The sequence below is a fragment of the Helianthus annuus genome, chromosome 6 (genome assembly GCF_002127325.2).
Source record: "Helianthus annuus cultivar XRQ/B chromosome 6, HanXRQr2.0-SUNRISE, whole genome shotgun sequence".
Classification (NCBI taxonomy): domain Eukaryota; kingdom Viridiplantae; phylum Streptophyta; class Magnoliopsida; order Asterales; family Asteraceae; genus Helianthus; species Helianthus annuus.
Window position 1 is genome coordinate 10,185,047 of NC_035438.2, and position 16,044 is coordinate 10,201,090.

A 16,044-nucleotide genomic window follows, 5' to 3' on the forward strand; every position below is an offset into this window, starting at 1 on the left:
TAAATGTTGTTGTGCTTTGGACGGTCCCTCGCATCAATTTTGTTTCGGCATATTAATTTACTAGTAGAGGCCTTTGGAAAAGTTGATCTAAACAATAAAGTGGAAGAGTTAAGAAACAATAAACCATGTTAACTGAAAAGGTCCTCCACATGAACACAGGCAATGGAGACTCTAGCTATGCAAGCAACTCTAATCTTCAGGTATGTCCCTTACACTAACAAGCACACCAGAATACATTTTGTGTGGTTGTGCCCGCGGTAACAGATCCCGGATATATTTGTACCAACAAAAACTTTGGAAGGGATACGATTGCAAACTAGAAGGTTTTTGAACTTGTTTTGGACGTTTTTAGGGAATTCGCTAGTCAAAGAAGCAAACTCATTTGGAGTCCGTTAGCTAGTCAAACGAGCTATATCATTTTTAGCACACTTGATTAAAATCATTTTCCTACAAGTATTTTCCCACTAAATACTTTTGTCGGAAAATTATCGGAAACTCCCACGAAATCCGTCATCGAAAATCATCTATTTTATTAGTAGTGGTACTCGAGAAGTTAAGTTTGATTGCCACATGAATATCTGGTGTTAGATTTTTTTAATTAGGTTCGCTACCTTGGGTAGCGAACTTCCTAGAAACCAATATCTTTCAAAAACCTTATAGAAACACTTGCGTTTTCCTAAAACACCTAGAAATAAATAAATTAATAATTTTCATGCATGCCATGTGTTGCAAGTGATGTGTGACTTCAAAGCATATTCTAGAATCCTTCATAGCTTTCATGTTTGATGAATGATGATTGTGTTCAAATTGACTTTTTTTCCTAAAAATCTTCAGGGAACTGGATTACAGAGATCGTTTCCTGTGTTAAATGAAGCAATTAACAAAATCGCTAACGATCTTAATGGCTTTCCACGGTCCTTCAAGATAGCAGACTTGGGTTGTTCTTCTGGCCCAAATACCTTATTCCTTGTAGCCAACATAATTGATATGGTCCATGACATATGTTCAGAAAATAATTCTCAAGTGCCACAGTTTCAGGTGTTCTTAAACGATCTTTTTGAAAACGACTTCAACACAGTTTTCAGGTCATTGCCTGCATTCTATACAAAGATGAGGGAGAAGAAGGGAGATGATTGTGGATCTTGTTTTGTTTATGCGGTTCCAGGTTCCTTTTATGGTAGACTTTTTCCAAACGAGAGTATCCACCTTTTTCATTCATCATATGCCGTTCACTGGCTTTCTCGGGTTAGTATAAATATTATTTAGTGTAAAGTTTAGCGTTTTGAGAAACCACTAGCTAAATCTAAGCCGGCCTTTTCTGAGTATTGATTTAATTAAGAGTAAATTACAAAAATCGTCCTTTATTTATGTCACTTGTTGCAAACTGTGTCCTTTATCTTCAATAATTATAGAAAACGTACTCGATGTTTGCAAACCCTTTCAAGTTATGTCCTTAAGCACTAACTCAGTTAATTTTTTTTGTGGTTAAATCTGACCAAATGGACCCCACATGAGGGTATTTTGGTCATTTTACTCTCATGTGGGGTGCATTTGGTCAAATTTAACCACAAAAATACCGTCATGTGAGGTCCATTTGTTCAGATTTAACCACAAAAATTAACTGAGTTAGGGCTAAAGGACATAACTTGCAAGAGTTTGCAAACATCGAGTACGTTTTCTGTAATTATTGAAGACAAATGACATAATTTGCAATAAGTGACATACATAAAGGACGATTTTTGTAATTTACTCTTTAATTAATTTGTTGTTTTGTAGACCCATAGTACTGTACTTTTCAAGGTTTTTCTCTGTCAGCTTAACTTATGCAACGTTTTCTAATTAGCTTCTTTTGGATATGTTTACTTTTCAGAGGGCTAAAAGTCAATGTCTATTTTTACGATTATCTTATAAAAACAAACTTAGTAAATAAGACTAGCAACATTGAATCACCTAAAACTGTAAGTGTAGATGGATAAGTTATTTGTTTAGAGCTCATAATCAATATTTTGGTTATTTGTATAGAACTCGTAATCATAATTTTGATCCGACAAAAAAATTGGATTACACGCAACTTTAAACTTGGAGATCCTTTAATATTTTCTGTACAAAATTTTCTAGATCTTAATGATTGTAGTTCTTGTTTTTTCTCCTTTGGTGGCATGATATATTTCTTCATATAATGTTAGGAAATTTTGGCTTATGACCTCTAACTTCCAAGATAATGTTACCAAGGAAATACGCAGATGAAAAACATAATATTTATTTTCAGCACATGTACAGATGTACTAAAAGGTGACTTGATTTTTCTTAGGTTAGAATCTCTTTTATATAACACCAACCTAACACAAAATCTTGGGTTTAGGTATAGTTTAAATGGGTTGGGGTTAGTTTCAGATCGAACTCAACTCATGAACATGTTTAACTACATGGCTGGATTGACCTGTTTAATGTATTATCTATTAACTATATGTGAATACAGGGTAGGGGTATGGTAAAAAGTGTTTAAAATGTGAGAAAGGTAAAAAGTGTTTTAAACCATTAGATATTTGGTCTAATGGTTGAGATCAATAGGGTATAAAAATGTAAATTGTGTATTAATTAGAAGGACCTTATGTAAAATTGAAGGGCAATAGTGTATTTTCAAATGTTTCAAATATGGTAACCGTATCCTACAAAACCAAACCCCCCATCATTCTCCTAAAAACCAGCGACTTTCCTTCAAAAGTTGATTATCCGATTTCCTTGACTATTAACCCTTGATAAAACACTATATGAAGATATAACACTATGAACCAGAAAATTAAGATGTTTGTACAGAATATAACACTACTGATTGGGGATAAAACACTATGAACCAGAAAATTAAGATGTCTGTACAGAATATAACACTATTGATTGGGGATAAAACACTATGAAAAGAAAGTAAGATGTCTGTACAGAATATAACACTATTGATTGGGGATAAAACACTATACATCTAAATATAAAAAAATAACTCTGTTCATGATAAAACACTAAAACAACAACTTACCCTAAACAATTCAATGTATAAAACACTACATAAACACAAAATCAAAGGATACTAACACTAGAATCGCAGAAGATTAATGTGTACATGAAAATCTTATTGGATCTTGCAAAAAATTACAAAATTCGAAACAATCCCTAAAATGTCTCATCGACAGTTTTTTTGCAGTTATCTTGGAATCAATTAATTGATAAAAATGGAAAATTATTGATACACCCTTTTGAATTAATTAAGATAAAGGACACTTGTAATTACCAAATTATTTCTCACCCTTCTCACAAAAGTTGATTAATGTACAGGTGTTGTGTTCAAGTTTATATGTCTAACAAGATTTCAGGTTCGTTTCGTGTTCTTGTTTTTTTAAAATTTCTGGCTTCGTGTAGATTTCGACCCATGCACATGAGCCCTTTAGCACTCCTATTTTCTCTACATATTGATGATATACTAACTCTTCTAGTTAATTAGAAAACTCAAAGTTTAATACATTGTTTACTTGTATTTGTTGTTTGTACCTAGGGCTGCAAATGAATTGGAGCCACAACATGATTTTGTTTAGTTTCGATCTTAACAAAAAACTCCATTGCAACATATAAACCCTTTTTCGGAACTTAGAATGCATCCATCTTGTTTGTAGGTACCTCAAGGCCTTGAAAACAACAAGCTTAACATATATATGGCGAAAACCAGTCCAACAAATGTGTTTAAAACATACAGGAAGCAATTTGAGAAAGACTTCACAAAACTTTTACTACTGCGTTCTCAGGAAATGATAAGCGGTGGGCGTATGATTCTAACAATTCCAAGTCGGAGCGTCGCTGATCCAACTAGCGAAGATTGCTGCATTATTTGGGAACTTCTAGCCAAATCACTTGTTGATATGGTCAAAGAGGTATGTTGTTTTTTTCTATCCATTTTTATGTACCTCTTGATAGTTAGCAAAAGATAACAAGTTGGGATTACTATGTTCTACTATAGGGCCTGGTTCAAGAATCTAAAATCAATTCTTTTAACATCCCATATTATACACCATACGAAGACGAGGTTAGGGATGTTATTCAACAAGAGGGTTCGTTTTCTCTTCACAGTTTGAACGGTTTTCCGCTTCATTGGGAACCATATAATACCGACACGAATGTATCTGATCTGCCGGTACGTGGGATAAACACAGCAAAACTCATAAGAGCTGTCATCGAGCCAATGATGGCAAATCATTTTGGAAAGTCAATAATGGACTTGCTATTTAAAAAGTACCAAGAGCATGTGGTTGATCATCTAGCTACCAAGAAAGGGGTGAATTATAGTTTAGTCATTTCTCTAGTTAAACATTAAGTTGTTCCTCGGAGCATAAATATCCAAGAAGTGTAAAATTTATATTCTATAATTTAGATAAATCTCAAAGTAGTCTCTCTATCCCTAGGGATAGAGGTATGGTTTGCTGGGAAAGTTATTGTACAAATAACGTTAACGTATTAAACGTACGAATAACATGAAAAAGCAAAAAGCACACGGTGACATTTTTGTAATTATCTGCTTGTAGGGTAATTATCAAAATTACTCTACAAATGATACTGTAGAGTAATTTTGTAAAATGTTCTTGTAGAGTAATTTTGATCTTGTAGAGTAATTTTGTAAAATGTTCTTGTAGAGTAATTTTGATAAAAAAAAAAAAAAAAAAAAAAAAAAAAAAAAAAAAAAACTATACCTAACCAAAAAAACCCCCAAAAAACCTACGCCCCCCCCCCCCAAAAAACTAAAAGCTAAAAATTAAACTATAAAGCTAAACCCCATAACTAAAATCAAAATTACTATACAAGATCATTTTACAAAATTACTCTACAAGATCAAAATTACTTTACAATATCATTTGTAGACTAATTTTGAATTGTATGTTGTTTGATAAACTTGCAGGGTAATTTTGCTTCACTTGTAAAGTAATTTTGATGAAAGTAATTTTGATATACTTGTAGAGTAATTTTGATAATTATCCTACAAGAACAAAATTACTACAAAAGATCAAAATTACTCTACAGTATCATTTGTAGAGTAATTTTGATAGTTACTGATAATTACGAAAATGCCACCGCGTTTTTTGTCTTTTCTTTCAGTTCGTACGTTTTGTACGTTAACTTTATTTATATTTGATCTTTTACCATGGTTTGGTTACATCTCACCCTTACCGGACCTTACCAAATAGCTTTGCTATTTATTGGATAAACTGGGTTTGGTTGATGTTGTATAATTTAGATAAATTTGTTTTGCTACGGCTTTTAGCAAGCAAAACTTTCATTGCTAAATCTGTGATGGATTTCCGAGGATGGAGTTTGCAACAACATTGCAAGAAAGTATATTTGGTTCGTCAACAAACAATTTCTTTTAGCAGTGTACCTTTAAAGTTGTTTAAATAAAAATATGTTCTGTGATCCAATCAACATAAGATAGAGGGTATCTATCTTTCCATCTCTAAGCATCAATGAACCCTCTCTTTTCTATATAAGCATCACATCAAATTTCTGTATATATTCCTTAACCATCCCTAAACATCCGCCAGTGATATCCATCTTTCTTCATCCATAGTCATTCATTGACAAGAGTAATTATATAATTACTCTTAGTGAATTTATAACAAGTGTAATTATATAACTATATTCTATAGGGGAAGGTTCATTTGAGAAGAAAATTTTATTGAGAAGAAAAAGAATAAAAAGGTATAATTGTAAAACATTAAATAGTTTTTTTCTCATCTCATTTATTATTATGTTTGACTAATTAATTAGTCATTAAGACTATAATCCTCCACACTAAATATTTTTGCCTACACACATCAAAAGTTATCCTACACATTTCGAAATTTATCCTACACATATTGAAATTTATCCTACACAACTCGTAATTTATCCTACACGCCTCGTTATATCTTACACTATAAATGAATTTTTATTTTTATTTTTTGTGAAAAATATATATTTTAAAAATAAGTTACAAATTTAATATAGTTAGTTATTAAAGATGAAACTACCAATTAATGATGTATGTAAGTTTACTAATATACCCTTATAGTTACATTAAGTACAAATATTAAATGAAGTCTAATGAAGCATTTCTATTGGTTGAAATTTCTTCTTTTTTCTTCTTACAAAGAATTTCTTCTCATTTGAACCCTCCACTATTCTGATATAAGTCAAAACATATAAACAGGGTATTTACTCTACATATAATTAATCTAGAGTAATTATGTGACTATATTTTGATCCAACTAAAACATATAATTACTCTAGAGTGAATATATAATTTATTGGCTTTTGAAATTATATGGAGACATTCTCTCCATAATCTTCTCTCCAATTTTTGTCCATGTTTCCTCTCCCTAATTTTAGCCATAATAGTTGATTCCTTTTTTTATTGTCCTTTGTATTCTATATAAACAGAGTCATACTCTCTGTTCTTGTATTCAGAAAATAAAAACTCAATAAAAAGGGATACCTTTGAGTTTCTTAATGGTATCAGAGCGGTGATCCTACTGCTCGATTAAAGGCACATGATGGGTAGATTTAAAGATGATGAGGATGATTGGGTTGTGGATTCGGGAGCCACCGAACACACAACTTATCTAAACAATATTCTTGAAAACAAAAGAAATGATCCTCATGAAATGCCTGTGGTTATTCCTAATGGTGATGCGATCCCGGTTGAAGGAAAGGCTAACTATACTTTACCAGGAGGCACCAAAATAAAGGGAATATTGCATGTCCCAAAGTTTACTTGCAATCTTCTTTCCGTCAGTCGTTTGACTAAAAATCTTCAATGTTCTGTGACTTTCTTTCCTGATTTTTGTGTGATGCAGGGTCTCTGTTCGAGGAACTTGATTGGTGCGGGTAAGTGTAAAGGAGGTCTATACCGAATGGGGATGTTTGGGAAAGAGAGAAAGGCTATGACTGTTACGGTTGAAAGATGGCATAAAAGGTTGGGACATACATCTCAAGAGAAACTTGCTAAGGTTGATTTTCTCAAAGGTGTTTCTTTTAATCTTAGAAATAATGTTTGTGATTCTTGTTCTAAGGCTAAACATACGAGATCGCCTTTTCCATTAAGTAAAATTAAAACCAAAGGATGTTTTGAGTTATTGCATTGCGATGTGTGGGGCAAATATCGCATTCCTTCACTTTCTGGGGCAAATTATTTTTTGACCATTGTTGATGATTTTAGTAGAAGTGTTTGGGTTTCTCTTATTAAATATAAAAGTGATTCTAGTACTTGTTTGGTCAATTTTTGCAAGATGATTGAAACCCAATTTCACAAAAAACGTCAAGAGAATAAGGTGTGATAATGGCGGGGAGTTCACATCAAACCTTATGTTGAATTTTTACTCTAAACAAGGAATTTTGTTAGAAACCACGTGTCCACATACGCCTCAACAAAATGGAGTTGTTGAGCGTAAGCATAGACATTTGCTTGATACGGCTCGGGTTTTACGGTTTGAAGCTAATTTGCCAAAACGTTTTTGGGGGGAATGTGTTCTGACGACCGCATATATTATCAATCGATTACCCTCTAAAACTCTAGGTGACAAAACTCCATATGAGTTGTTGTTCAACCAAAAACCCGAATATGGCCACATGAGGGTCTTTAGTTGTCTAACTTACTTTTGGAGTATCGAAAGAAAGGGTGACAAGTTCGAAGTAAGGGGGAGACCCGGGATTTTCTTGGGTTATCCTCCAGGAGTAAAAGGTTACAAAATATTTGACATTGAAAGCAAAAAAAAATTGTTGTGTCACGAGACGTGAAATTTCATGAAAATACATTCACATTTCCCGTTCAAGCCCACGATATTGTTCCAGCGCAAGCCCACGATGATGAAAGCCCACATCAAGAACCATATGTTACTTCTAATGAAATGCCTAATGATGGGCCTATTTCCAGCCCACAAACCGTGGGACATGAGGATGCCCATATGACTCAAGAAAATAATGGTGAAAGTGATCCAACAATAAATCGTGAAGAGGTTTCTCACCAAAACCGTGAATCACATACCAATGTTGAAACCTCACGACCAAAGAGGGATCGAACTCAACCCAAACGGCTTCATGATTTCGTTGTGAATCTTCCCCCTTCGATCGACCATACATATACCGCAACAACTCAAGACGCCTCCACGGTACACCCTATAGCCAATTATCTTTCTTATGAAAATTTTTCTCATGCTCACAATTTTTTTTTTGGCGGCCATCACTACTGCTGATGAGCCGAAAGATTTTAAGCAAGCTATGAAAGATCCAAGATGGATTGAAGCCATGAAGAAAGAGATTCAAGCCCTTGAGTAAAACAACACGTGGACTCTTGAATCCTTACCAGAAGGAAAACGAGCTATTGATTCTAAATGGGTCTACAAGATCAAGTATAAACCAAATGGGGATGTCGAAAGATACAAAGCCCGCCTCATAGCAAAGGGGTTTACTCAAATTGAAGGAGAAGATTTCCATGACACGTTCGCTCCGGTAGCAAAGTTGGTGACTGTTCGAACATTACTATCCGTGGCCACTAAAAACAATTGGCTCATTCACCAGCTTGACATCAACAATGCCTTTCTGCATCGCGATCTAGAAGAAGAGGTGTACAAGAAAATACCGCAAGGTTTTTCTAAAGAGAATGAGGATCGGGTATGTCGTTTACGAAAATCTCTTTATGGTCTCAAACAAGCGTCAAGAAATTGGTATCAAAAATTTACCACGGTTCTTCTTGGCCTCGGGTTTTGTTCATCCAAATCGGATCATTCTCTCTTCCTCTACAAAAACACTGAAACATTCATTGATATACTCATCTACGTTGATGACATTATCATGGTTGGTAGTAATTCCAAGAAGATACAAGAAATCAAGCAATGTTTGCATGAAAAGTTTAGCATCAAAGACCTAGGTGAACTGAAGTATTTCCTTGGCATCGAAGTGGCAAAAACCTCTCATGGTCTTGTTTTGAGTCAACGAAAGTATACTTTTGACATCTTGGAAGATAGTGGTATGGGAGGATGTCGGCCGTCTTTCTTTCCAATTGAACAAAATCCAAAGCTTACTATGGACGACAAAGAATCTAAGGTTGATGCTAGTAATTATCGGCGGCTCATTGGCCGATTATTATACCTTCAGGCCACTCGTCTAGATATAGCCTACTCGGTTAATACCCTTAGCCAGTTTGTATCGGACCCTCGTCAGAACCACCTGGATGCTGTGTTTAGGATCCTTCGATATCTCAAAGCGACCCCAGGCCAAGGCATACTCCTACCAAAAGAAGGTGGCACTAATCTCGTTGCATACTCTGATTCGGATTGGCTCGGTTGTCCTCTCACTAGACGCTCTCGAACTGGATATATGCTACTGCTCGGAGGTGCTCCAGTTTCGTGGAAAAGCAAGAAGCAATCGGTTGTCTCACGCCCTTCGGTTGAAGCTGAATATCGTGCCATGGCTACCACTGTTAGCGAGATCATTTGGCTACGATGGCTTTTGAAAGAACTGGGTCTTCCTCAACTTGGGCCTACTACCCTTTTCTGCGACAACCAAGCTGCTCGCCACATTGCCAACAACCCGGTCTTCCATGAACGCACTAAACATGTTGAGATGGACTGCTATTTTGTTCGAGAATGTAACACCTCGAAATTTTGTGTCCAATAATGTGTTGACACGTGTCATGAGTTTACACGTGGTATTAAATACTAAATAAAGGACTAAAGTTGACAAACCTTGAAAGTATGTAAATGCGAGGGTTAAAAATGTCAACGAGGGGTAAATATACTGTATAGTAACCCTAAATGATGCTCGTACCTTCAAACGAATAAATCATGGATCGTACGGAGCGAAACGCGGAAGAAAGTGAGAGATTACAAACTACAGGGGTTAAATGTGTCAACATGTTTAATTTATACCTATGAGTGACCATTTGACGAACCCGAGACTTTGTAACAGTAAAATACGCTCACTAGAATATACGATATGAATTTCGCGAAGTTCCGTTTTAAAACGAGAAAGTTATGATCAAATTCGTATGTGAGGGGTTAAAAGCGTCAACAATAAAAGTTAAGGCTTTTCGGATAGTAATTAAACTAACCGGGGACTTAACAATGCGGGTAAAAGTCACGAGGCCCTTAATTGTAAGTAATCGAGGACCAAATCGCAAAGTTACCCCTTCGAAACCGAAAGGTCAGGCTAATCATGACAAAAGATTTAAAAATCTTGGAAATCCAGCCTCAGGCGGGCCGCGTTACAGAAACAATCAAGCTGATGCGGGCCGCGCGCCATATAAAGATCCGTTTACTGACTTAAGGATTCAGGCGGCCCGCGTCTGAGTTGCTTGATCCTTAAAGCGGGCCGCGTGAAGGTCCCAGATGTAGAAATCTTGGACAGATTCAATGTTTGAGCTTGTAAACGATCATTGATGCATTAATTGAAGCATGGGCGCCCTCTACATGTCCCCTAGCACCCAGGGACACCTGCTGATCATCCATGAACCATTGTAGGGTGAGTTGTAATGATCTTATGCCAAAATTTTCACTATAAAAGGCAATGCATTGCACCAATGTTCAACACACCTCAAACCTGCTTTCTTGATCATTTCTGAAGCTCTCAAGCATTCTTCTAACATCACTAGTCGTGCACCAAGCTTCTGTAAGTATGCCAACCCTTTTATGGCTTAGTTTTTGCATAGTTTAGCTTAAAAGTCAATCCGTCGTAATTAACGATTGACTTTACGATAAATCACAAATGGTCCAGTGGTTTGTCGAATCAAAGGTAGTTATATGTTGGTAATCATGTGGGCTTTAAACCCCTAAAAGGGCACCCTCTGATTCCCACTCTAACTAGTCCGAATGTCGAGTCAAACGTGCTTAGAAAAAGTCAACAGAAATGCTATTTTGCGATTTCATGCATAACCAGTAATGTAGATGGTGTGTAACCTGTTTAAACACTCATAAAACATGATAATAAGTATATTAACTAGTCTAAGCTTGTTTGATCCGACCATTTACTGTTTTGACCCGGTTCGGAACCGAAAGTCGCAAAACTTTGACTTTTGCTTTGACTTCAGTTCTGACCTGTTAAAGTATGAATTAGATATGCCTTAGGACTCTCTTAGGACCAGGTTACATGATGGTATAACCCTCTGTGACCGGTTCGTTGTTTGTCCGAGTCTTTTACACATTTCCGTTAAATGCTTAAAAGTTGACCGTAACGCCCTTTTTAATTTAAAACAAGAATTTCGAACATGTGAAAGGACCATAACCTTAGTTACTGATTTCTAAACATGTCCCTAAAATTTCACGTCAATCCGAGGTCCAGAATAGGAGTTATGCTAAATAGCACAAATTACGGAAACTTTAGTAATTAAATAGCGCAATTAGCATAACGCCGATCTAAACCCAGATTTCGACACCAAACCTTTTACACACTGATGTAAAATAATATTTTGGAATTTTTAAAGATTTTTAATTATTTTTAGCCTGCTCATAACCTGCGGTTATGGCATCGGTTCGGTAATTACCGAATATACCCTTTTCGGCCATAACTTGAGTTCTACAAGGTCTTTTGACCCGATTCCAGTTGCTACTGATTTTAAATAATAAATAAAGTATTTTGGACTTTATAAACTGTTCGGGAAACTCAGATTTCCTGTAGAACTCAGAAACCTCTTTTATAATCTTTAAAAAGACTGAAATACCCCTACGGGGCATAATATGAACTTAAACTCGTTACGGGCATTATGGAAGGTATCCTACTGATACCACAACCTCTTTAAAGCATATTGACTTAGGAAACCAGTGTAGGACTCTTACGGTTACCCGTTGCGCCTTTTGCGCGCACAGTTCGGCTTATGTAACTAGTTTACATAAACTAGCCGAAACGGGTCAAACCATATTGTTTTGACCCCAAAATCCAGAGTGTGGTTATTATACCCATATAAAACAAATCTTCAAACTTGTTGGGTCCAAATCACATTCCATTCCCGGTTCTCGCCTTTCACGCGATTAAATCGTAATTATCCTTTGAAACTGACCGGTCTAAGCTACGGCTAAATTAAAGACCCGTTAGGATTCTAATAGGTTATTTTAAACCTTCGTTCCAGAATAGGAGACCAGTAAAAGCTATTTGCAATTTATTCGATTAAGGACTTATACTTGCAAAGGTAAATATTTTTAACTTATTTTCCGTTATACGGGCTTGGGTTACGGTATATAGCATACCGCTTGATTGGGCATCAAATTCTCCACCGTTGAGTGGGTAATTGAATAAATTTGATCGGCTCGTTTAAACAGTCTTGTTACTTAAAGCCTTTAGGGGGTTAATGACCATGTCCCGGATATCCCTGGCAGCATTTTACGAAATGGCCACGACCTAAGCGCGGAGTGTAGGCGTACACTCGTCAGTGCATAAATAGTTGATGTGGTGTGTCTATTGATCTTTAACCCGGACAAGATCCGGGCTACTGAACGCGTAAGGAACATGTAATCCGTTCACAAGATTATAAATTTAAGTAATTCTCCCAAGTTATAAAAGAGTTTGTGCCTTGTGCATTCAAATCAATTTTAATAAACATTTTACAAAAGTGTCGGTTGAATGTATTTACCAGTGTAAACTGGCGTATTTTCCCAAAAAGATTAAATGCAGGTACTAAGCGTAATTGGCTGGATATTTCTCCTTAGCATCAATAAAGAGTCTCGCAAGCTTAAGATGCCTACGTCTGTTGAACAATTATTTTTATCTTATTATTGATCCCCTGTGGATTTTATTTCAACAATGGTGATACATTGATATTACAATCAATGTTGAAATATATTTATCTTTATGCTTCCGCTGTGCATTCATATAATTGTGTGGTTTGACTATATTGTTGCCAACTACGTCACGGTAATCCCCCACCGGGCCCACCGGTGAGACACGTGGAAATCGGGGTGTGACAGGGAACGTGTAGAATCCAAAGAAATTTCTCCTATGCCCATCGACTCGAAACTTCAACTTATTGACCTTCTTACGAAGAGACTTGGAGCTTCACAACTTCGCTTTCTACTCACAAGCTGGGCGTTGTCAACCTTCACGCTCCAGCTTGAGGGGGAGTATTGGCTTTTGAAATTATATGGAGACATTCTCTCCATAATCTTCTCTCCAATTTTAGTCCATGTTTCCTCTCCCTAATTTTAGCCATAATAGTTGATTCCTTTTTTTCTTTTGTCCTTTGTATTCTATATAAACAGAGTCATACTTTCTGTTCTTGTATTCAGAAAATAAAAACTCAATAAAAAGAGATACCTTTGAGTTTCTTAATAATAGCGTAATTATGTAACTATATCAAGACCCAACTCAAATATACACATATACACATACAGATACACTTATACAAGGGAGAGTTCTAGACAGAAGATAATTTTTTTCCACAACAGGAACAAAATAAATAATTCATTTTTCAATCTTGAAAATTTCTAAAAATATTATAAGTGGTAGAAATGCAATGTTTATTCATCTCTCTTAAAATTATATATATATATATCTTTGTGTGTTTATCTGAGAACAAATTTCGTGTGTTTATAGAACTTACAAAGGTATAAGTCATATACATGTTATATTACCTACATATAACATACGTACACGCCAATGTGGAGCTAACCCACTTGGTAGAGGCATATGCTTCTTAGAGGAGAGGTCTCAGATTCAATCCTGTGCAGGGGTGAATAATTTTGTGGTATGTATAATAGAGTAGGAACAAGCGTTGTCGTTCAAAAAAAGAAAAAAAAAACAAACCTACATACACATGCGTAAGTAAACGTTAAAAATTAAAAAAGAAACATATGAACAAAATAGTTTGATGTTTTTTTTTTGTGCATAACATTTTGTAATGAACCTCACCCTACATATATGCATATGCTTTAGTTTGGATAAACAACTTGTAACATAAACCGCTTTTGGGGACAAATTACATATGCTACATGTATCTTATTTGTAGGTACCTCAAGGCCTTGAAAACAACAAGCTCAACATATACATGGCTAAAACTAGTCCAACAGGTGTGTTAGACGCATACAGAAAGCAATTTGAGAAAGATTTCACAATAATTTTAGTCATGCGTTCTCAAGAAATGATAAGTGGTGGGCGTATGATTCTAACATTTGCAGGTCGGAGTATGCCTGATCCAGCTAGCGAAGATTGTTGCGATATTTGGGAACTTCTTGCCAAATCACTTGTTGACATGGTCAAAGAGGTATATGCATGGTCTTATTCAATCCATGTTTAATTAATGTATAAAATAACAAGTTATGACTAAGTGTGACTAACTACTTTTGCTTTACTATATTCTACTACAGGGTCTGGTCCAAGAATCTAAAGTCCATTCATTTAATATCCCACAATATACACCATTCGAGGACAAGGTTAAGGATGTTATTCAAAAAGAGGGTTCGTTTTCTCTACACAGTTTGAACGGTTTTGCGCTTAACTGGCCTACGCCTGGGATTAAGACTGCAAACTTCTAAGAGCTATTAGCGAGCCAATTATGGTAACTCATTTTGGAAATTCTATAATGGACGTGCTATTTAAAAAGTACCAAGAGCATGTATAGATGATCATCTTGCTACCAAGAAAGGGATGAATTATAGTTTAATCATGTCTTGGATTAAAAACTAAGTTGTTCATGGGAGCATATATATCTGTAACATCCCATAATCTTAACTTTATGTTTAAGTGATTATCGGAATTGTTATGTTGTTGAAGACTATGGATTTGTTTAAATAAAATAAATAGCGAAATAGTATATATACATAATCATATGTATATTACTATTCCTTTTTGTAGGTTTGTTGGAACAAGAATAAACCTTGGTATGTTAAGTGTGAATAACTGAAGTTTAACTAGATATGAAAAATAGATATTGGAACATGTAGAGTGTTAACTATTGAAAGATATATGTATGCATGTTAGGGTTTCTTGCTTAATGAACAAGAAATAGATTATTGATGCTTCTATCATGGTTATATCGTATGATTATATCATGTTGATAATACTTAAAGCTCAATTGTTCAAAAAGATATATGTATGCATGTTAGGGTTTCTTGTTTAATGAACAAAATATGGATATAATATAAATTCTATGACTTTATGTTGGTATAAATGAGTTGAAATGACTTCTTTGAGGGTTAACTTATAAAGTTGGTGTCAATATAAAGATTTTAGCCTAACTTGTAAACTTGGTGTTTTTGTTTCATGTTGGTATAAATTGTTTCTATTATGCAAATTTGGTTGAAACAGTTGAATTATGTTGTGATTAGAGAAATATGTGTGAGTTAACATATTCTATAGATTTTTAGAACAAAGATAACACGGGTAGTTGATGGGTGAACATACGAAATACAGCAACTATACATGTTGTGATAAAACAAATTTTTCACGTTTTTGCAAAATTATATAAAATATATCCAACCGTTTAAGGCTCATGTTTTTGCAAAAATTATATAAAATATATTGAGTAACCGTTTAAGGCGTTATTAATATTGTTGGGAAACCTTGTTGATTATAAACAAAAGGAGCTAATATGATCGGTAAATGAGTAAAAACTGTTAAATATTGTAGCTATGCACAATGATTTTATGATTTGTATTCAAGCTTTATACCTTGAATGAACACCATAAAGAAAGTTACAAGTATATAAGTATATGTAATTCAATTGACCCGTTTATAGTGAGATGGCACGATGTGTCAAACGATGTGTTTGATTTATATATAGTGAGATGGCACGATGTGTCAAACGGTGTGTTTGATTTATATGTAATAGTTCGGCTTCAGGGGGTGTCAAACGATGTGTTTGATTTACATGTAATAGTTCAACTTCAAGGGGGTCTACAGGTCGGCAAGGACATCCAAAGTCAGATACCTTCTATGGGAGAAGGTAAGTGATTCTTACCACATATATTTAATGTGAAAGTCTTAACTCTTAGATGGATGAATATCAAATGTTAAGTGGTTTTGTTGTTAGAATGCATCTTAGACGGATGA

General features: G+C 35.1%; 1 protein-coding gene across 1 annotated transcript; it reads left to right on the forward strand.

Moving 5' to 3' along the window:
• The first annotated feature begins 792 nt into the window (after positions 1 to 792).
• LOC110864671 (benzoate carboxyl methyltransferase) lies at positions 793 to 4,382 on the forward strand. Its single transcript, XM_022113782.2, has 3 exons — positions 793 to 1,245; positions 3,663 to 3,917; positions 4,004 to 4,382. The coding sequence occupies exons 1-3, from the start codon at positions 793 to 795 to the stop codon at positions 4,355 to 4,357; spliced, it is 1,062 nt and encodes a 353-aa protein (XP_021969474.2). The 3' UTR covers positions 4,358 to 4,382.
• The last annotated feature ends 11,662 nt before the right edge of the window (positions 4,383 to 16,044 follow it).